Here is a 22,690-nt window from a genome sequence, read left to right as displayed (position 1 = left end):
GATCCAGTGAGTTAGAGACTTCATAATTTAAATAAAAAATTAAGTTGGGAATAAACATATATGTGATTAGGGGAAAAATCATTTCTATTTTTACCAATAGGGATTGGTATCCATAAAGAAAAATGGTAGCCTCTTCCCAGTGTGCATTTTTTCCTATTAAACAAAACCAGAGTGGTTCTCTATCCATATAAAGTAGGGAATATTGCTATTATGTTAGAAATAGCTAGGTGACTGTGTCAATGGAAGAAGATAACCTAGCAGTGGCTTTGAGATAGGATACTTAAAAAAGTAAAGATAAACATTCATGCATTTAGACATTTTTTAAAAAAAAATTCTTTTATCACACAAGAGTTCTATTTGGCAAACAAGACCAAAAGCTGGGCTAGATACGTAGATTATTAATAGATTAACTCCTAGTGGTCAAGATTGCCGTAAAAGATTAGCATACTCTCAAATCTAAATTAAACAAGTTGAATTACAAGATAATCAATAGAATTCTTCATGCACAAGTCACTTTGAAAACTTAAAATAGGCTAGTAAGTATAAGGTCATTGTCAAGAAACCTTCAAAAGTGCATACTTATTCGATTTTTCTTCACTAAATTTATGGCGTAAATTTGAATTTGACTTCTAATCTATCTTAACAAAAAAAAAGGAACATATTTGATGTGTGGGTTTTTAAATTTTTTAAGCATTAGTTGTATATATGGATTGAATTAAAGAGAAAAAGATATACAACACGCCATGAGATAGAAACGTGGGATTTTATGCTGTATTTGTTTGTGTAGAGTGTAGACAGTGTAGCAGTGTGAAAGAGGGTAATAGAGGATAAGAGTAGAGAATTATTGATTATTGATATATACAAAAATAAGAGAGAGAAAAAGGAGAAGAATAGTACAAGATCTACCAAAAATGAAATCTTTTTAGCAAGAATAAAATTTTTTATATATATATATATATATATATATTAATTTTCTATTTCATTCATTCAAATAAAATGGTGAGAAATTTTATCATTTACTTTCTTCTCATTTCTATTCATATAAACAATGTATATATCATTATTGTAGTTTTTTTTTTATCATCCAAATTCCCAACTTTGTCTAATCTGAAAAAAAAAACTAGCGTTTTCCGGTGCATAATAAAAATTAAGATAACTACAAAAAATACAATTTATAAAAGCCTAATAAATCATTTTCTGTGCAAGATAAATAGTTGATTTTTTTTGCAAAAAAAGGAAAAAGTGAGTCAAAAAGGACGGGAACGAAGAATGTCAAATGTGGAAAACGGCGCCGTGAATAAATAGACAGCACAGTGACACGTGGCATGCATCTTTGATTTTGTTTCACACTTTTACTTCATTGGTTTGTCGTGAATCGCATGCGTGACGATCGGTCAAACATCTGGTGCTAAACTACTGCTCAGAAGCAGGGGAAAATGTTTTTTTTTTTTTACATATATATTTCTACCAATTTCTAATATCTTTCCAATAAATAAACAATGTTTTTTTAATAAATAAAGTAGAATATACCGAAGATCATTTTCTTCTTACAAAATCACACCATCTCTGTTATTTGATAGTTGAAAGTTATAAATTCTGCCCGTTATTAACTATAACATCAATAAATAGTCTCACCACTTTCACATTTCTACTCATTTTTGGTTGTGTATTATTATTATTATTATTATTATTATTATTATTATTATTATTATTATTATTATTATTATTATTATCAAATGATAAAATAAAAAGATTTGTGTACTTGTGTTATAATACTATACTATATACATTTTATGAACCGAATGAATGTGTGTCATTGACTCATCACCGTATGATTCAATTTTTTTAGTGTATTTAGTATTAAATTTTTAATTTATAAATAAAATAACTGTACTGAGTATTCCAAAATAATAGTATCAAACATGAAAATGCCTTAAGAAGAAAATAAGATATTGGGAAAAAAATATGATGTAATGTTAACGGGGCAGGTAACAAGACTAAGAATATGAATATTAGGGTACACAATACAATTAGAATAGAATATACTACAGTTAGCTCTTTTATTAGATTAGTATTTACACAAGACTTTTACGACATTTTATTTTAAAACAAAAAAAAAACATAATGTACTTTATTAAACATCCGTCGTTATTAAATAAATCTCCCTGCATACTATATTATTAAAGTACACACAAGTCTCTCACTCAAAATAAAATAATGAACAACAACAAAACGATTCAATTGATAAAAAATGAAATTATATCTATTGAGGAAGAAGAATCTCATTAAGTATATATTTAGTTTAATGTTAAAGAATTAATTTTTTATGTTTGATTCCATCTTAAAAATAATTTAGAATTAATTTAATTGAAGTAACTCTTATAATTTTTGCAGTTTTTACGTTAAATTCAAATTTTTTAGTGAATTTTATTTCTAACTTAATTATATAATAAAAAAATTCAACCATAAATCACATAATTTTAAAATCAATTTCAACTAAAATTAATTTTATTGAAGATCATTTTTATCAACGTTCATTTAAATACACACTAAAAGATTATCAATCAAAAATTTTATAACAATGAGATAATTAAAAAAATAAGTCTTTTCTCATTGAATGGTGGCTAAATAATATCGTATTAATAATAGATTCCAGAAAAACAAGGTAAAATTAAATCAAAATGTTAAAGAATCTGAATAATGCAAAAGCTAGTGTGTGTAGCGCTGCATATCCTGAGGCGAGCTAAGATGAGGTTGATAGTGTACTACTACTGTTTTCGTGTTGTAATAGACTAGCTCCACTTTTTTCTGATTTTCATTTAATACAAGTTATACAGTTATACTACTAGTTTTTTTGTTTTTGTTTTGGTCTTAGTTATTTAAATGATATAAATAGCTTAAAGCTGCAAAGGGTAGGACTTAGTAGCATGCACACTACTTCTTGCTGTTTGAAGCAAATAGAGAGAGAAAGAAGGGACAAGGAGGTTTTGGTTTTTGGCATTGGTGCTTGTGCTTGAGAAACTGAAAAGAAAGAAAGAAAGAAGGGAACAGTATCAGCGTCAGTGTGATGAGTGGTCTCACTGAAAGGTTGGTTTCTTTTCAAGGTAGAAAAGAAGAAAAAAAAAGCCACAACAAGTGTAGTACTCAAAAACTCAAAACCAATAATACAAAGCACTCACTCATGCTTAGGTCCGCGTGCTTTTTGATGCAAACTAATGGCCTTTAATTTGGTTGCTTTGTGCCAAAAGCCTCACCCGTTGAAACAAAGATCTGCACTTGTGCCTTTTTTCCACAGGCTTTGGTCTCTGCTTTGTTTTTTCTCAGAGATCAACAGCAACAACAACAACATATGAGATGAGATTCTTCTTCACATATTAACAACGTGAACCCTTTTCTTCTCTTCTTCTTTCTAATGGGGTGGGGAGGGAAAGGAAAGTTTTTTTTTTGTTTGGTGGGGATATAATATAACTTGTTGTGAATTGATGAAGAAGACGTAGAAACACAGGTTCCTCTAGTGGTTTTTAAGTTGAAGGCGTAGAGAGTGGTGCAGACATAGGAATAGGATATGATATGATGGCTTCCGTTGAAGAAAAGATTAAAACTGGAGGAGTTGGAGGAGGAATGGTTGTTGGGGGTCAAACTCTTGTTGCTGAGATGAAACTGTTGAAAGAAATGCAAGAACATTCTGGTCTGTTGTTTAATTTTTGCTTTGGAAGATCATTTGTTTTTTTACCTTTTGGTTACATTTTAATGACATGCTTGTTTGATGCTACTACCAAATTTTTTTGCAGGGGTCAGAAAGACTTTGAATTCAGAGTTATGGCATGCTTGTGCAGGCCCTCTTGTGTCACTACCCCAGGTTGGAAGCCTTGTGTTTTACTTCCCTCAGGGGCATAGTGAGCAGGTGAATGAAATGAGTGAATCTCTTGGTTCTCTTTTCAAAGTGCTACCTTTTCTAGCCTTGCTTTGTTATCTCTTAGATCATTAGTTTCTTTTGAATATTTAGCCAGGGTTCTGAGGTGTGAGTGACTTTGTTTGTTTTGGTTTGCTGAAGCATGTCTGTTCCCTTTTATTTGAATATATGAACAGGTGGCAGCTTCTACTAGAAGAACAGCAACATCACAGATTCCAAACTACCCCAATCTTCCATCTCAGTTGCTGTGTCAAGTTCAGAATGCCACACTTCATGTGAGTGTTGTGTGCTGGTTGATTTGACTTGACCACTTGTTGCATCTTCAAATCCATCATAAGTCATAACTCCGAACTAAATTTTACCTTTTTTCTTGTATGTTATGATAGGCAGACAAGGAGACAGATGAAATCTATGCTCAAATGACTCTGCAACCACTGAATTCTGTAAGGATGAAGTCTTCAGTCTTGGAATTTTTTGTTATTGAACATTTTAAATGTCAAGGTTTAGTTGTGGTGTATTGGACATTCTTCTCAGTTTGAATTTGGATTTTGTCTGTTGTGCCAGGAAAGAGAAGTTTTTCCCATATCTGATTTTGGGCTAAAGCACAGTAAACATCCCAGTGAGTTCTTCTGCAAAACTTTGACTGCTAGTGACACGAGCACGCATGGCGGCTTTTCGGTTCCACGCAGGGCAGCAGAGAAGCTCTTTCCTCCATTGGTATGGCTATAACATCTGCTGGTTGCAAATCATGTTTTCCCTGTGCTTGGGAAGATTTTGAACTTGAATTTTCATTTCATTTATTGATATGTTTTATCTTTCACTTCAGGATTACACAATTCAACCCCCAACTCAAGAGCTTGTTGTTCGAGATTTGCATGATAATACCTGGACATTTAGACATATATACCGGGGTGTGTATGCTTTTTTGGCTTTCGAATCTATTTATTGCTTTACTAGAAAAAAAAATTGGAATGATCGTTTTGTGAGCTTTTTTGCTGCAAGTTATTGTTTGGCTTTGCAGCTTTCTGCTGAAGGCATATTATTTTTTAACCTTTAATGGATTAGAGTCCTCATATTTATTGTTCGAACAGGCTGAATTGGATAAAAGTCCTCACTTTTATTTTTCACATTTTTTTATTAGGTCAACCAAAGAGACACCTGCTCACAACAGGATGGAGTTTGTTTGTAGGCTCAAAAAGGCTTAGAGCTGGTGATTCTGTTCTTTTCATCAGGTAATTGCCTAATTGTTGGCTACAAGAAGCATTCTTTATTTGCTTGTTATATCATAGATATAAAAGACAGCATTTTGTATTTTAAAGGGAAAGGGAAGTAGCACTGTTTAGTACTTAATTTTTGTACAAAACAAAGTCTGCAAAATTTTTGTAATAGCTTGTCTATTCCACACGGTGACATTGCAATATAATGGATCCAGCCAAAACATTGAGAATTATGGAATTCAGATTGGCAGATTATTCCTTTCAGTTATGATTACTGAGTGCTGCATAATTTTCTTCATACTAAAAATGATGTGTCAATTGCTACAAGGGATGAGAAATCACAATTGCGAGTTGGCGTGAGGCGTGTTAATCGTCAGCAGACAACACTGCCATCATCAGTACTTTCTGCTGATAGCATGCACATTGGTGTGCTTGCTGCTGCAGCTCATGCTGCTGCCAATCGAAGTCCATTCACTATTTTCTACAATCCAAGGTATATTTAGCATATTCATAGTCTCTCCTAACATATGTTTAAGATATAATTTTGTTGCAAATATAGCTTGTGGTATGCTTTCGAATAGTCTAATATCTGTTTCTACTTATTTGTAGGGCATGCCCTTCAGAATTTGTTATTCCTCTGGCCAAATACAGAAAATCTGTATTTGGAACTCAGGTCTCAGTTGGAATGAGATTTGGCATGATGTTTGAGACTGAAGAATCGGGTAAGCGCAGGTAATTTCTTGAATGCTTGGATTATGCTACAGCCAAATATTTCTCCTAAGCTATTTTGGTGATAGGTGTGAAATCCAAAACAAGCGTGAAACTTGACACGTACTTCATCTTTCTGCAGATATATGGGTACAATAGTTGGTATCAGTGATGTGGATCCTTTAAGGTGGCCTGGCTCTAAATGGCGCAATATTCAGGTAAATTAAGTTCTGGTTAAGTTCTATTATTCATATTTGTTGAATTTTCCAATGAAATTCGATACATTTATGAAGCATAGTGCATGTTGGAGCTTAAGTTTAGTGGAAATAGTTGGCCTAATGATTTCTCTGCAAACAGGTGGAGTGGGATGAGCCAGGGTGTGGCGATAAACAGAATAGAGTTAGTGTGTGGGAGATTGAGACTCCTGAAAGCCTTTTTATCTTTCCTTCTTTGACTTCAGGTCTAAAACGGCCATTACCATCTGGACTTTTGGGTAAAAGTCTGTTACTTGTAATATTTCTTTTCCTACTTTGTAGACGAGTCTTCTATTTAACGACTAGTTATGTTGATTGGTGCAGAAAATGAGTGGGGAACTTTGTTAACAAGACCCTTCATAAGAGTTCCAGAAAATGGAACTATGGAGCTCTCAAACTCAATTCCAAATCTCTACTCAGAACACATGATGAAAATGCTTTTTAAACCCCAGCTGATTAACAATAATGGAGCATTTTTATCCGCCATGCAACAAGAATCTGCTGCTACAAGAGGTCCCTTGCAAGAAATGAAGACCACTCTGGCAGCAGAAAACCAAATGCTGCTTAAAAATCTACATCCTCAATCTATCCCTGACCAACCTAATGCCTTAAACATGCAATCACTGTTGAAAAATGATCAGCCTGAAAAATTTCATCCTCTTGCCAAAATTGATAATCATCTTCCTTCTGGGATAGTTATTGACAAGCCAAAATTAGAATGTGAGGTATTACCTGACCGCGTGATTGACTATCCTTCCATGGAAGGGTGCAACAATGAAAAGGTGGCAGTAAATCCTGTTAACCAGCAAGGCCTAGCAACCCAATTGCCATTCCATAATCAAAACCAGAGTCCACTACTCCCTCAATCCAGTCCATGGCCTATGCAACCTCTGATAGAATCCTCCATGCCCCATCCTCAAATGATTGGTATGGCTCAAGCTGATTCTGCCATGGTAAATGGCCTGTTTCCTCAGCTTGACATTGATGAATGGTTGGCGTATGCTTCTTCCCAACCTTTTGCTGGGCAGAACAGACCAACTGGACCTTTTTCTGACTTGCAAGAACATAACTCACTTCAGCCTCAAGTAGTGAATCCCCCTTTACCTTCAATGAACAATGAAGTATGGGATCATTATGTCAAGAACTTCAAGTTCTTATCTCAAGCAGACCAGCTTACATCCATCTGTCAGCCAGGGATGTATGGCCTCAATGGCGTACCAAGCTCAAATAATTTGAGGGATCTTTCCGCTGAGAGCAATAACCAAAGTGAGATTTGTGTCAATGTTGATGCTAGCAACAGTGTAGGCACCACCATGGTTGATCCTTCTACTTCAAGCACCATTTTGGATGAGTTTTGCACGATGAAGGACGGAGAATTTCAGAATCCTCAAGATTGCATGGTTGGCAACTTGAGTTCAAGCCAGGATGTCCAGTCTCAGATAACCTCTGCTAGTCTAGCCGAGTCACATGCCTATCCTCTTAGAGACATCCCTGACAACTCCGGTGGCACTTCATCAAGCCATGTTGATTTTGATGAAAGCAGCTTCCTGCAGAATAACTCATGGCAGCAAGTACCTGCACCCATCCGAACCTACACAAAGGTTTGTAGTGGAGAGAAAAAAAAAAAAGAAAAAAAACCTTTCCTCATCGGCATTCATACTATATGTGCTAGTGCTAATTGATTTTGTTCTTTTTTGTCATGATTTATGAAATTTTGTCCTCTAAATTATTTGGCTCAACATCATAAATCATGTATATCTTAATGGTTTTGGTTTCTGACAGGTGCAAAAGGCAGGTTCCGTTGGAAGATCAATCGATGTGACTACTTTCAAGAACTATGAGGAGTTGATCCGTGCAATCGAATGCATGTTTGGACTCGATGGCCTGCTGAATGACACTAAAGGCTCAGGATGGAAATTGGTGTATGTAGATTATGAGAGTGATGTTCTACTTGTTGGTGATGATCCTTGGGAGTAAGTTTCTTATCAACTCTTGTGATGTGTGATATTCCAAACTTAAAAGTTTAATACTAGGCTTAATATGCTTAGAATTCCTTTGAACCAAGATAATAATCCTTTGAGTTTAGAACCTTTCGAACAGTGCTATCTTGTGTGGCATTCTGATGTTATTAAATGTTGGGTGTGTAGGGAATTTGTAGGCTGTGTCCGCTGCATAAGAATTTTATCACCTTCAGAAGTTCAGCAGATGAGTGAAGAGGGGATGAAGCTTCTAAACAGTGGAGCTTTGCAAGGGATGAATGTTTGAATATCAGGTGGTGGCTGCATCCAATGTCACTAAGCCATGCTTTGTGATGTTCTTGTACAAGGCAATGTTTGAAAAGCAAAGGCATATGTTGTGGAAGAAGTCAGTATTATTAACTTGTATGGAACAAACCTTGAAGATGGAAGAGAGTTTGAGTTTTATTATCACACAGATCAAAAGTTGTAAGATGATGTTCCAATGAGTCAAGGGTGTTGCATACCTTATGTTGTAAGAAATTCTTGCTGGCAAGTGGACATATTATGCTTTATTATTACTACGCATTGGGACCTTTCCAAATAATCAACCATCGAACGCTACTTATTTGCATTCTAGTGTAGTGTGCCTAGAAAGCATGGGTACAAGGCAATTCAATGACACACTTATAACGAATTTTTAAATAATGTAGAACATGGCCATAAAATTATAGAGAATTAGTATATAAAATATTAAACGAATCTTTAAAGTAAACTTTCTAGGAGTGAGTTAATATGAGCATGGTAGCATATTATTTCCCGTGGTATTTTTTGTTGTTGTTATAAGCAATAGGTATTGAAATAATCTTATTCGAATCAAATTAAGATTATTGTAAGAAATATTTTTTTTTGCGTATTTAATATAATTATATAGTTAGAATTCATATTCATTACATCCGGCTAAGTTAAAGTAATTTCACATCAATTCATTTATATTTGATGGTCTTTTTCTTTCTGGGTATTGAAATGTTTTTTTTTTTCTATTCCAAAGTGTTTCATGATTGTGCACCATTTTGGTAGAGCATAATTATCCTTGTAAGAGGTTATTAGTTAAGTTAGATACTATTATTATCAATATCAAAATTCTTTGTTGGATATTTAGCGCAGCAAAATATTTCAAACTCAAATTAGCGGATTAAGCTGAATTAATTTCATGCTAGATATATATATACACACTCGTTGGTGCTTGTGGACCATTTGTCTATTTTCTTTTTCTTTTTTATTTGCAAGCAAAATAACAACCGAAGCAATCCAGCGAGGCCAGCAACATTTATGTCAATTTAAAGCTACACGAGTTCCTATAATGAATGGGCTAAATAGAAGGTATCACCACTTGTTAGTGTTACATCGTTTATGTCAATTCTGACTTCATTTGTGTGGATTTCTGATTTTTTATCTCAATCACATACCAACGTTGATGAATTTGACGGTGCAACAAGTAGGAGTAGTAACTATTTTGAGACTTCCGAAAGTGCATGCATGAATGAGACGATTGATTAATGTGGTGCACATTTTAATCCACAGCCATTGACCCCTCCAATAAAATACTGACAATAGCAGGCTATGGTTACTGCACCTTGGAGGCGTGATAAAAATAAAAAACAAAGGGGACAATTAATTCAAATTTTTTTACCCATTATATTTGTACGAGGTATTCATTAATTTTTGTTAAAAAATCTGACTGATTATTTTAGTGAAATTTTTTCTATCAATCATTTTTTTTATCCAAAAGGCTTGAACATGAGATCTAACTTAACAGAAAGAAGTTTAATACTACTTGGATCAAAGATTGGTGAACATTTAATTGATTTAATTCCATAAGGGTACACTGACATAATTCATCTCAACTGCCATGACTTCACACTGGTACATGCCCCAGCAATCAAGCATCCCACAAAAACGGTGCTCTCGTGTTATTATAATCATAGTAATTAAATAGAAAGCTTCAGCTACAAGGCTTCATAATTAAATAGAAAGCTTCAGCTTGAAGCTATTACTAAGATTATGGATACATGTCTGGTTTAAGTTACTGGTTATTAAGCACCCAAGTAAATTTAATCAATGCGCGTTCATTATTTACCTGCATGTGATGAGCAAAGGTATGCAATAGAAAAGTTGTAAACAGATTTGAAAATTCAAATCAAGGCCTTAGCCTGGTAAAAAATTTCGGAGTAATTATTAAGCACCCAAGTTCCATGGCCCAATACGCCAAGACAAGCAAGGCTAGCTTCTTTGAAGCAAATTGGGCTTAAGAAGTAAATTTAGGTAACAAGGAATGTGAAGTGGATGCTGCAAACAAAATTGAAAAATGCTACATACTATACAGTACTACACTTTTACCTAGTAGATAAATTTCATGTGGGTCATATGTGAGTCGGCTGTTGCTTCCTGCACCTCCAAGTTGCTTCTTGCACCCTTTACGAAATATTTTTTTTACCTTCCAGATTGATCATTCCAGAAGCCAAAATAGGAGTGCATTCCGGAATGTGAAGCCAAAAAGGAGATGGAGGAAGCAACAGCCATGGGAGTCTCATCTCATTCTCCATTTCATAAGATTCACTTGAATTCAACTAATGAGTGTATTGTAAAGATAGTATTAAGAAGTGTGTTGTTGGCATTCCTCAACCAAATTTGTATTTTTATATTTCCTTAGCTCGTCTTTAACTGCTGATTGTTGGTTTATACCCGGGTCCTCTCAACTATGTCCTTTCCAGGTTCACCTATTAGGTTTGGAGCCTTAATACACATGTATGTGATTAAACACAATCTCCACTTTCTGTGAGAATTTGTAATTTTGACAAGGCAATGTGAACAATGAAATGGTTTGCTTCATAACTATGGAGTGAAGAGGCACATTTTTATAGAATATGAATATTAAAACCTTATCAGCAAGTATGTAAGTCATCAATATTAATCAGCAAATTGGGCTTGAAGAATAAATTTAGGTAACAGTGAATATGAAGTGGATACTGTGAACAAAATGAGTTTTGATTTTTGGACACTCGTTCGGTACAAAGACTCCATTGACACCCCTCATTTCTCCCTAACTCTCTTTCCTTTTTTTATCATATCATATCATTTGTCAGATATACACATCTCCCTTTCGAAGTTCACCTTTTAGGTCTGAAGCCTTATTAAGTCCCTGTGATTAAAAGCAATCTCCACATTCAGAGAGAATTTATAGTTTTGTCAAGTCAGTGTAAACAATGAAATGGTTTAGTTCACAACTATGAAGAGGCACAAGAAGCAGTTTAACAGAATATCAAAATCCTATCAGCAAGTCATCAATACTCATCAGCTGCAGGCCTCAATACCTGGCATCTTCATGACTTTTTGCAGGACTTAACAAACGCATCTTCCATTACGAGACAGGCAACATTCTTGTGAGTTGTCTCATTAGAATCTTTGGTTTAGAGCAGTGAGTAGGATGAACTGATGGTTATAGAACTAAATGACAGATAAATTCTTGTTTTGCTATACTTTAGAGATAAACCCGGGTTCATGCCTTTCTAAATGAAGCTAGGTGCCACAAAGTTGTAATGCCATTGAGAATGGATGATTTCTTTTAGATGTGAAACAATCCTTAATGATTGTACTATAAAGATAGCAGTGGTCAAGCATATGATGCAGTAATATCAGGTAGAGAATGCATATAGTAAAATTATCAAGACCAGTTGACCAAATAATCTTGAAACATATGATTGGATTCATCATATTCAAGAAAGTAAAATTATAGCCTTACAATATAAAGACTAAAATTGACTTTATAAGTTTCAAAAATATAATCCATTTTTCATCTTTCTAATAACTTATCAATACAAAAAAAAAAAAAAAAAAAAAGCTAATACAGAAATTCAGAATGGGATATAATAAAACAGAGCATGAAATACAGAATATATGTCACCTCAAAAATTTGGTTTACAATTGGTAAGGAAACAATTCTTGTACTTATTCCAGGTCCAATCGGATTTGATGATGATGCTGGAAGCAATTCATTCACACAAAATTATGTGCGAAAGAGATATAGCAAAATCTCAAGATTATTCTTCATTCTTGTTGTTTTATTGTATAAGCCCCTAAGCTCTAACAGGTTTCTGAAGGACAGCAGATAACACAACCTCAGGTTTGCCTGAGCCAACACTATCAACCTTCTCTCCCACAACCCATTTCAACTTTTTATACCCAAACCTTTCAATCAACCGAGTCAAAGTTTGCTTCTTCTCTTCATTGGCACAGAAGAAGTTGTCCAGCCAGAACAAACCACCAGCCCTCAAAACTCTGTCAATATCAAACATCAAAAACTCCAACTTCTCACTCTTCCCTCCAACATCCAAGCCACTGGAAGCGTGAACCAAGTCAAACACATTGTCATAGAAAGGGAACCTATGGTCCAAGCTCAAGTAAAGAGGAAAAAGCCCTCTTGCAGCAATGAACTCACTGAATGGGGCATCGACATTGAGAGTGCTAGTAACCACGGTAACATTCCTATCCGCCATTCTGGCGGCAAAGGATCCCGACCCTCCACCAATGTCAAGCCCTACTCTAACCCCTCCACCTCCCAAGGCCATAACATCGTCGACCAGAAAATCATTCTTACTCTTAGCCTTAACAAACCTAACATTCTCATTGCCATGAACCAAATCAAAGCAACCAATGCACTCCCTACTCAACTTCTTACCATTCAAACACTCAAAATTCTTACAATTAAGACCACTCCAGTTAACAGTCTTGTTACCAACAGGCTTCCAAAGAGAATCTGGAAAAGGGTACCAACCTGCCTTGGAAACAGTCTTTGCAAAACACCTCCTCCTAGGCAGAGGCTCACACCCTTTTAAGATCAGCTTCTGTGCCACACTCCAATCATCAGGGCAAGCTCCAAAAACCTTGTAATTCATGAACTGAGACAGAAAGTCTGAATTTTTCTCACACGTGTGGCCAACAGATGGGACCATCTCAGTGATCCCAGTTCTTGAGTCTTTCCCCAGAGGGAGCTGGTGCCTCTGGAGGAAGAGTTTGAGCTCGGATGCAATGTTGGGTCTCGAAAGATCAATGCTTTCGTATCCAAGAAGCTCTTTCTCCATCTGGGCAAGTTTCTTTTGGGATAAATCGATCTCTCTGAGGATGAGTGAGACTTGTTCAGAGATGAGAGAGATGTTTTTGTGGGCATTGTTGTGGTGAAGGAGAGAGTGTTGGGGTTGATTTGGGGAAGCGGTGAAGGCATAGAGAGCAAAGAGGTTGGTGGTGATGACAGAGAATATCATGAGAATGTTAACAGCTGAAGAACACAGTGTTGCTCTTTGGAATCTGGCTGTTCCATCTCCTATTTTCAGAGAAACTGAACCCATCTTAGTCCTTTCACAGAGAGAGAGAGAGAGAGAGAGAGAGAGAGATCAGAGTCACTGAATCAGAGAGTGAGGTTTGGAAGTGATGATGAATTATTGAGATTAGATTTGTTTGGAGTAAGTAAGTGAGTAAGTAAGAAAGCTTAGTTTCAAAGATAACCAAATCTAAATGGAACCTTGTCGGTTGTGCTTTACTGTGTCAGTGTGTGTGGTTGTGTCTTGATCCAGACCTTGCTAATTGTTTACTCAGAAATTAAATCTATGGTAATATTAAATCTCTCATGATTTATTAAAGAATTTTTTTTCTGCACAAAGATTAAGAGATCTATCGTCAACATGCAATTCTCTTATTGAAAAATAAAACAAACATTTTCTTGTATAAAAATATTAATTTGTAGACAACGCTGTGGTTTGTTCCAATGAAGTGATATTTTTTTTTTATTGTAATTGCTTTGCAAAACAACTTCCTATTCGTGGAAGGAATTGCTTTTTACGAAATACTTTGTCATGCTTTCTAAATAAATAAATAAAAAAGTGTTGTAGGTTTAAATGGATTTTATGAATCAAGAATAAAAAATTTCGATATACTTTTTTGTACCGAATGCCAAACAAAATAAAGTATGGCACTTAGCAATTCGTTTACATTAATTTACTAAATTAGTAAATCACTTTGGAGAGTGTTTTGCGCTAGCCCACCAGCACAAATCTTGAAAAAAAAAAAATCAATGCAAATAATGGAACCAAGTTCAAATAATTAATTTTATAAATTTATAACTTTTTTTCATTTTTATGTATAATTTTTTAATGAAATTTCTCACTTACCATCTTTTTTAATGTAATATTAATTATTATAATAAATTGTCTACTTTAAAATTATATTATTATTTTAATTCTACTATTTATAGTATTTTTTAATTTTTAATAATATATATGACCTTTTTTATTATTATTATTTAAAAATATAACTTTGTCAGCAAAGTAAGAAGATAGTAAAAAAATATATAAACGTATTATTTTATATCACTTTAATTTTTCTATATTTTAACAATGAATTTTAACACTGCTAATTAAATTTCCAGGTTTAATAAACAAGCCAAAGCTAAAAGTCAAATACAACAATAAATCGTGAAGAGAATCAATTATTTACATATTAATTAAAATTAAAAGACATTCAATAGTTTTTGTACTCCTTAGTTCCAAAATAACCCTAACCCACTCTCACTCCTAAATTGAAGGAACAATTGCTTTGCTTTCATATGGGGCATTATGCAGTAAACAGGTTTGGGTTTGGAATGTTGACTTGCATGGAAAACGAATCCGAAAGTTATACCATCTGAAAGCTTTGTGTGTTAGCTTTTGAACAAAACAAATGGTGCTGAAATCCGACCTGTGATAAGAGCTATGCACCAAATTGCGACTGCATACAACAAAAGAAGTCCATGTAAAATTCTTAAAACTCAGGTATTCTTACTACCATTTAAGAGAGAGATGGTAGAGGAAATAGGATATGCAGAAGAACCAACAGTTATGCCAAACTGGCCAAATAGCAGAGACAGAGTAGCCATATCAATAATTTAGTGCTAAGCATCAAACTCAATACTACAATTATTGATCTCATCCTTGCATGGCCTACAAACAAAGGCACTAGTCTTGACAGTTTTGCGCTATGAAAATAAACAAATGAAGAAAAATACATCACATGTTCTGAACTTGGCCTTCTTTCAAAATGAGCCTCACGCAACCTTTCTATGCAACTGACACTTGTAATCAGTAGGTAACTAATAACTAACCAGTACTGATCCTACAATTACAGACAATGAGGTTCCCAATAATACATCAAATGAGCAGTCTGTTATAAAAACACATCATGTCACTAACAGGTAGGTTCTGAACTGCTTGATTGCACACATCACATGATCTCTTTAATGTTAAACAATTTAACTGCACACTCTTGATATGCCCAGTGCAAGTTCACCTTTGCAGGTGCACTCCATTTGAAGGGTATCAGCACCTTTCTCCCAATTCAAGCAGACAGATTCTTTTGCAGAAATATCTTCCCTTCCTCATTTTCAACTGAACCAGAACTTCAGACACAAGATGGATATTGATAGAACTTAATCTGCAGACGAGAAAATGAAATTAATAAAGAAGGAAATGATAGGGAAAAATGAAAGCTTAACAGGAATGAATAAAGGTTAGTAGGGCAATTCATGGATCATCGTCAGAATAAAAGAATAGCAATAAAGATAGAAAGGATTCAACAAGAGTATAGACATCAATAACTTCTAGGTGATAGCACAGAATTAAATTAATGGAAACAGGACAGCAATTAATCTCATATCCAATATCATGTTTAAAAAGACAGATATGCCTCAAAGCATCTGTAATTTGAAGTTTAAAAAAAAATGGCAATTGTGTATTGTGTTTGAGATAAATAAAGTCACTAGCCTAGAACTCAGCTTCAGATCTTGAGAATGAAGGGCTGTTCTGGTTCATTGATTAATCAAGTAAGGGGTAACAGCTCACCTGGTACACCACAAGGGTACTTTTGAAGTTAAAAGCTGCAGAAGTGGGCAAGCTGTTTTGCTTTTCTTTCAAGTGTCTCTATTCTTCGCCTGTAATCCTTTTCTTAGTCTGTGTCATTTTATAGGTCTCCGAATACATAATACTCAAACATTACAGACTTGCTGCTTAATTTTCCATCTCAAGTTTTATCAAAACAGTCAGTAACCAACAATACTGTGCCATTATTTTACATTACAACCACCTGAAAGGAACATGGACGTATGCTGCTTTTTGTTTTTCTCTTCCTTTGTTTTTGTAAGGACAGGACCACAAACAATATATCAAAGTCTGAAAACATACAAAATTTTGACACGAAGCCATAATGGTATAATCATATATATATATATATATACACACACACACACACACACACACACAACTATTAAGTGCAGTTAGCAAATTTATCAAGAGCTTTCTGGGAGCCAGTTATGGTCACATCTACTTCCCATATCTGTAAGGAAATCAAGAGCACAAATGGAAGATACTCCAACAATAAGGAGGGCTGGATTTCGGTAGGAAACCAAGTGTCCAAAATACAATGTGAGAACATTCTCATTAAGACCACGCTAGAAAACAAGGATAGGCAACATTAAAAATCCAATGATTACAAATGATTTAATACATTTGAAGACCTGGAAGAGGCAATAAGAAAACCCATTTTCATCAAAGAATGACGAAATTTATGTCAGTTTATGAATGTAGATAATCATTGTCAAGTTGAACAAACTTTGTTTGAGTTCAATAGTGATGTTCAATGTGAATAATCTGCCCAAGTTTCAGATGCACAGCCATAAGAGTCAAGTTAAATGCTAATGATCAATGCAATAACTGTCACTCTATAAATACTGATAGAACAGTTATGTGAACAGTATGGCAGTTATGTATGTGTTCAGTAACTTTAGGGCAGTTGTGTTTAGTAACTATTTTACAGTTACGTGTGTGTCTCTTATGTATATAGCATGTCAGTTTCTGCATTCAGTGTGGGGATTGTATTGTGAGTGTGATTGAGAGAGGAACAATCTGCTAGGGCTTCAGCCTAATATTGTGTACTGAGACAGGTTATTCTGTGAGGGACTTTTTTCTGTACTCTTTTACTGTCTGTTATCTATTGCAACATTTTTTCTAGTTTCACCCAGAAAATATATAAATAAAACTACCTGGTTTGTGTATGTAATTTTCTTGAGTCTAACAAATAATACAGCCAATTGGAAAGTTCACATACACAAACTTCAACGATGCTATTCTACCCAAGCTTCAGATATCCTCTTAATAATTACTACTTCCCAAACAAACCTGCAGAAAATCAGCCTCATTTCAATGAAAATGGTGCTGAAGAGTTTATCCAAATAGCATATGAAGTTATGAACATATATCAAGACACCAACAACTAGCAATTGTAAGAAGCTATAACAAGAAGATATGAACAGGGATGGATATCAAAGTCTAGAAAACATATTAACAACCCAAGTAGTCCTACTAATCTAATAGAGATACTAAATGACTAAAAAAACAACTAAAGCTGCAATCAATTATCAAATATGTCCAAAATGGAATTCCTTCTAAAACCTTATTACCACCCAATGGAACTAAGCAGTTACCGATAATGATATCTTTGAACATCAAAGACAAATAGATTTTGTGCCTCTGGCAGTTTATAGAGAATAAAGGATTCTCTCGAGTCAAGTTTCAATGGAACTAACCTATTCATCCAAGCTCCAAATTCCACTTTAGAGGTTCTCATTGAAAAATTAAAGCAACAAGACCTTGACATGGAAGACCTGGTAGTTCTATCTGGTATATTTATTATTTATTCAAACAATTAAAGTAACATATCAGGAACAGAAAAGAATAGGAAATAAGACTAATGAACCAAGAATTCTTAACATTGTAATCTGAACCAATTTCTACAATAATATTAAAAAAACAGTTGTATATCATAATTTAAGCTTTCCTAGTAATGAAAATAAAAATATGTCTAACTTTCCATTTAAATCCTCATATAAGGACAAAAACTGCATTTAAAACTAAATGCAACATATAACAGTATCCAAGACATTGCATAAAGAGAACATAGATGAATTACATATTATGCACGACGTTTACTCAAACGCCATGAATTTGGCTCATGGTATCTGTCATAAAGTGGTTCAATTCGCTCTTGACGCTTTCGCTTGCTCATCTTTGTAGGATCTGCCACTTTGAAGTATCTTGGAGCCAATTCAACAAGCCATTTGGGGTCTATGACAGTGACCTCACGCATATATTCCTTAGTTGTCATCACAAGCTCATGGTAGATGACCCAGTCTGGTTGTCTCTGGAACAGAGCTGAACTTGGATGGATATACACAGGCTGGTTCTCAACAAGGGTTCTGTAACCTTCCTGGGGGTCCTTTCTAGAAGCATGGAAAAAGAACCCTGCAGTGATAGCCTTCCTGACTTTGGTGAAGTTTTTTCCCGCACTTACAACATCCAATTTGTACCTGAAATATTCATACATGTGATTTAGAATGCAATTTATGATCAAATAATAATGCAAGGGACTCCAATCAACACAATAACTACTGACCATAGCAAAATGCTGATTACAATCACAAGAACAGGAAGCCCAAAGTCAAAATATTTCGGGTATCTCTTACATAAAGAGAATAATTTCCATTTTCCACTATACATAAAATTTTATATTAAAAAACAAGAACATTTGTAAAACCATTGGGAACCTTAATAATTTTGTGCAAGGTAAATGTATCAAACAAAAAAAACTGAAATCAAATATTTAGAAGAATAGATAGATATCATACTTATCCATAATGGTGAGAAGTTGTTTCCTGACATCCTGTGCTCTTCTCAATGATCGGGATTGAACGAAGTTTTCAAAACACCAGGGTCCAGAAAAATTCTTGGCTTTCCAGGCCTCATAAACTGCAAGTAGGGTAAGATGGTCACCCTCTGGCTGAAAAAACTTTGCCCTCTTCTGATCGGCTTGGGCTTGCTTTTCCCTTGGCCTGTAAAAAATATTTCCGGTCTGGATCATGGCAATTATGGTCAAAATCTCATCACTGCATCCAAGGTCCACGCTGGCAAGCAACATCTTAGACAACGGTGGATCCAAAGGAAATTCTGCCATTTTCCTCCCTAATTTAGTTAAAAGGCCCTCTTCATCCAATGCTCCAAGACTGTAAAGCTGCTCCATGGCAGAAATCAAGGCTTGGGGTGATGGTGGATCCATAAAATCAAAAGACAGCAGATCATTTATCCCCATAGCTTTCATATTAAGCGTAGTCATCCCCAGATTTATCCTTTGAATCTCAGGAATTGTAGTAGGAGACATCTCATTCCTATAAGCACTCTCAGTGTAGAGGCGATAACACTTCCCAGGTCCAGTACGCCCTGCACGTCCAGCTCTTTGTTTGGCTGATGCTTGTGAAATTGGAGTTATCACCAAAGAATCAAGTCCTTGCTTCGGGTTATAAACATTTTGCTTAGCAAATCCAGGATCAATCACATAAAATATCCCATCAATAGTTAAAGAAGCCTCAGCAATGTTAGTAGCCACTACCACTTTCCTTTTCCCAGGAGGAGCAGGATCAAATATCCTAGACTGCATTTCACTAGGAAGGGCACTATAAACCGGTAAAATGATTAGCTCTGGAACATTCTTACCTAATCCTTTCATTCTCTCATAGAGAGATTGGCAAGCAAAATCAATCTCTTCTTGACCAGTCAAAAAGAGAAGAATGTCTCCCTCAGGCTCTGTCAAGTGGATCTGTAGGACAGTGATTAAAGCTGCATCTAAATAATCACTTTCAGGCTGTTTAGTGTATAGTATTTCCACAGGAAAAGTTCTACCAGGAATAGTAAAGATGTTGCAGTTAAAGAAATATCCTGAAAATTTCTCGGCATCCAGAGTAGCAGATGTGACAATCAATCTTAATTCAGGTCTACGCTTCACTAGCTGCTTCAGCAGTCCAAAAAGAACATCAGTATGTATTGTTCTTTCATGGGCTTCATCAAGCATTATAACAGAATACTGTGACAGATTCTCATCAACCAATATTTCCCTAAGAAGCATACCATCCGTCATGTACTTGATAACGGTATCTGGTCCAGTGCAATCCTCAAACCGAATGGCATAACCAACTTCCTCTCCCAATCGACAACCAAACTCTTCTGCGACTCTCTTTGCAACTGACATTGCAGCCACCCTACGGGGTTGAGTACATCCAATTTTGCCTCTTGTGGTGTAGCCCGCTTCAGCAAGATACTGTGTGACTTGAGTAGTCTTACCTGAACCAGTTTCTCCAATAACCACCAAGACCTGATTATCATGCACAGCCTGAATCAATTCCTTTTTTAACTTGTAAATTGGCAAACTCTGCCTCTGCTCCTGAATAGAAAGCTTTGACCTTTGCCCAAAGGTAATGGTTTTCCCATAGGCATCCTTCTTCCATTCCGGCATATCATAGGCTGATAAACCAACACCCCTAAGCTCCTGGGCAAGATGCCTTTCACCTGACTCTGGCATAGGGTCTTCCCAAGGTCGATTGAGATCCTTTGGAATTGAATCAAGCATTGTGCGTTGTTGTTGTTCTCGCACTTCCCTACGCTCCTTTATAAGTGCAGACTGGAGTGCAGCAGCTCGACCCAGAGAACCTTCTGGATTCTTAAAAATCTTAACAGGAGACATATCCATCGAGTATCTGCTCTGCCCTTGCAAGAATGCAGGCTCATCTTCATTCAACTCAATCTCAAGCTCCTCCTCTGCGCCTTCCTCTTGGTACAGCAATCCATCCCCCTCATCATCGTAAGTTGGATACTCTGAAACACTCAAGACACCCGAAGCAATCAACTGTTTTGCTTCCCATCTCTCAGGAGAGCTCATTCTTTTCAGAGGTCTCCGCGAAGAACCAACATCACCTTCTTCCACGATCCTGATACCTGAAAGACCCGTCCTGGCAACAGGCCCATCTTTTGAATCCTGCGGATTCATCCTCAACGCATCATCCTCAGAGCTCTTCTTCAGTGGAAGGAGATCTTTACCGGTATGTTGATCAACGTCTCTCATGGAAAGAGACAACTTCTGGCCTGAAACTGAGATCACTTTTACATACACTTCTTGATCACGCTTGACAACATCTTTGGCATTGGTAATCCTCCGGGTGGCCATCTGTGAGACATGGACCAACCCCTCCTTCCCTCTGAAGTCATCCAACTGTACAAAGCACCCAGTCTCCATTACTCTGGAGATTCTCCCTTTATAAACTGCATATAATTCAAGTTCACCAGAACCGTGCTGTAAACCCTTCCTATTACCATCTCTATCCCCATTCTCCCTTCCACGCCCATGCTCTTCTTCATGTTCATCTCTCCTGCGCCTCTCATATCTATCTCTATCCCTGTCATATTTATCTCTTCCTCTTCTGCCGTAATCCCTTCTATCATCTTCATCATCTCTATCTCTTCCTCTTCTGCCATAATCCCTTCTATCATCTTCATCATCTCTATCTCTGCCTCTTCTGCCATAATCCCTTCTATCATCTTCATACCTATCTCTGCGCCTATCTCTTCTATCCCTGTCTCGGTACCCATCATCATCTTCCTCAATTTCTGGCTTCTGCTTTTCTCTGGCCTCGGATTCTAACTCCTTCTGAAGCTCCTTGGCCCGGTCCCTGTCGTCCGCGATGGCCAGAGCCTTGAACTTGGTGGTCTTGCCGTTGACACTGTCTTTCTCCTTCTTCGAATCCATCGGCTTCGGAGGGAGAATGGCGTGGATGATGGTGAGGAGCGTTCGCACAAAGTAATCCGGCATCTCCGCGCCATTCTCCTTCAATTTCTCGTCGAATTCCTCAACATTCTCCGATGATCGACCCAACTCAGTGATGAACTCCGCAAGAACCTTGTCGCCGGTGCCGGTGTGGGACTCCAACTCGGTGCACACCTTCGACACCAGCGACAAGTATTCCAGCTTCTTCAATCCATCCTCGGGATTTTCAACCGCCATCTTTCAAAACCCTAATTAGAAGAGTCAAATTTGATTGAGTTCAAACCAAAAAGGCACTGAAACAAAAGAATGTGACACTGTACGTACCTTGTGAATAGAAAAACAGAGAGGGGTGTAAGTAAGAGTTTCGCGATTCGATTCAACAATCCTCACACTCACTCACAGCACGAAATAGTTAGTACCTATTCGATTGCTACAACAGAACTCACAGGGACGGTGGAATTCGAGGTAGAAACGGGGAACAATAACCTAGTCGGAAAATTCACTATCTCCATAATAATTTTTTGAGAAAAAAAAATGAGTGGATAATGAGATCATTATTATGTAGCTTGATATTATAAAATGAATTTAAAAAGGTTAAAATAATCCTTTACTTCTATATAATAATTATAATTATATAAAATAAAAAAATATATCTATATAAACTAAGAATTTTTTATTTAAAATAACTTAGCTAACCCTAATGAAAAAAGTGAGAGTAAGATTGTTTTAATTTTTTTACTATGGCAAACCACTTCTCACTTTTTTTCTCTCATACTTCTTATTATATAATTATTTTATTAGTGTATCTCATATTCTTATTTATTCATTCTTACGAGGATACATCCTTTAGAGGGGTGATGAATTTTTAAATGTGACTAAAAAATCTCATATTAAGTTACATAATCATAATTCATA

General features: G+C 35.8%; 3 protein-coding genes across 5 annotated transcripts; 1 reads left to right on the top strand and 2 right to left on the bottom strand.

Annotated features, from left to right (window-relative positions):
• The first annotated feature begins 2,875 nt into the window (after window positions 1-2,875).
• LOC100813003 (auxin response factor 5) lies at window positions 2,876-8,631 on the top strand. Its single transcript, XM_006601280.4, has 14 exons — window positions 2,876-3,688; window positions 3,792-3,904; window positions 4,090-4,188; window positions 4,300-4,356; window positions 4,478-4,630; window positions 4,740-4,824; window positions 5,055-5,145; window positions 5,459-5,623; window positions 5,740-5,862; window positions 5,981-6,056; window positions 6,196-6,331; window positions 6,417-7,693; window positions 7,875-8,065; window positions 8,240-8,631. Exons 1-14 carry the CDS (start codon window positions 3,571-3,573, stop codon window positions 8,355-8,357), a joined length of 2,802 nt encoding a protein of 933 aa, XP_006601343.1. The 5' UTR covers window positions 2,876-3,570; the 3' UTR covers window positions 8,358-8,631.
• A 2,443-nt stretch (window positions 8,632-11,074) lies between these two features.
• On the bottom strand, window positions 11,075-13,638 carry LOC100812467 (probable methyltransferase At1g29790). The gene has a single exon (XM_003550367.5). The coding sequence runs from the start codon at window positions 13,450-13,452 to the stop codon at window positions 12,184-12,186; it is 1,269 nt and encodes a 422-aa protein (XP_003550415.1). The 5' UTR covers window positions 13,453-13,638; the 3' UTR covers window positions 11,075-12,183.
• Window positions 13,639-14,575: 937 nt separating this feature from the next.
• LOC100781090 (probable pre-mRNA-splicing factor ATP-dependent RNA helicase DEAH5) lies at window positions 14,576-22,298 on the bottom strand. Of its 3 annotated transcripts, none has more exons than XR_005889448.1 (5): window positions 22,100-22,298; window positions 18,813-22,023; window positions 18,098-18,494; window positions 15,425-15,568; window positions 14,576-14,866 (listed from the first exon to the last, which is right to left on the bottom strand). XR_005889448.1 is itself a non-coding variant. In XM_006601279.4 (4 exons), exons 2-3 carry the CDS (start codon window positions 22,010-22,012, stop codon window positions 18,101-18,103), a joined length of 3,594 nt encoding a protein of 1,197 aa, XP_006601342.1. In that variant the 5' UTR covers window positions 22,013-22,023; window positions 22,100-22,298; the 3' UTR covers window positions 15,039-15,568; window positions 18,098-18,100. The 3 variants fall into 3 exon arrangements, 1 of the variants encoding a protein (XP_006601342.1); XR_001385770.3 differs by lacking the exon at window positions 14,576-14,866 and adding an exon at window positions 15,976-17,307 and having other exon boundaries at window positions 15,039-15,568; XM_006601279.4 differs by lacking the exon at window positions 14,576-14,866 and having other exon boundaries at window positions 15,039-15,568.
• Between the last annotated feature and the right edge of the window lie 392 nt (window positions 22,299-22,690).

Source organism: Glycine max, chromosome 17, assembly GCF_000004515.6.
Source record: "Glycine max cultivar Williams 82 chromosome 17, Glycine_max_v4.0, whole genome shotgun sequence".
NCBI lineage: Eukaryota > Viridiplantae > Streptophyta > Magnoliopsida > Fabales > Fabaceae > Glycine > Glycine max.
The sequence above is the reverse complement of the archived record's forward strand: the minus strand, read 5'-3'. Positions and strand labels throughout refer to the sequence as shown.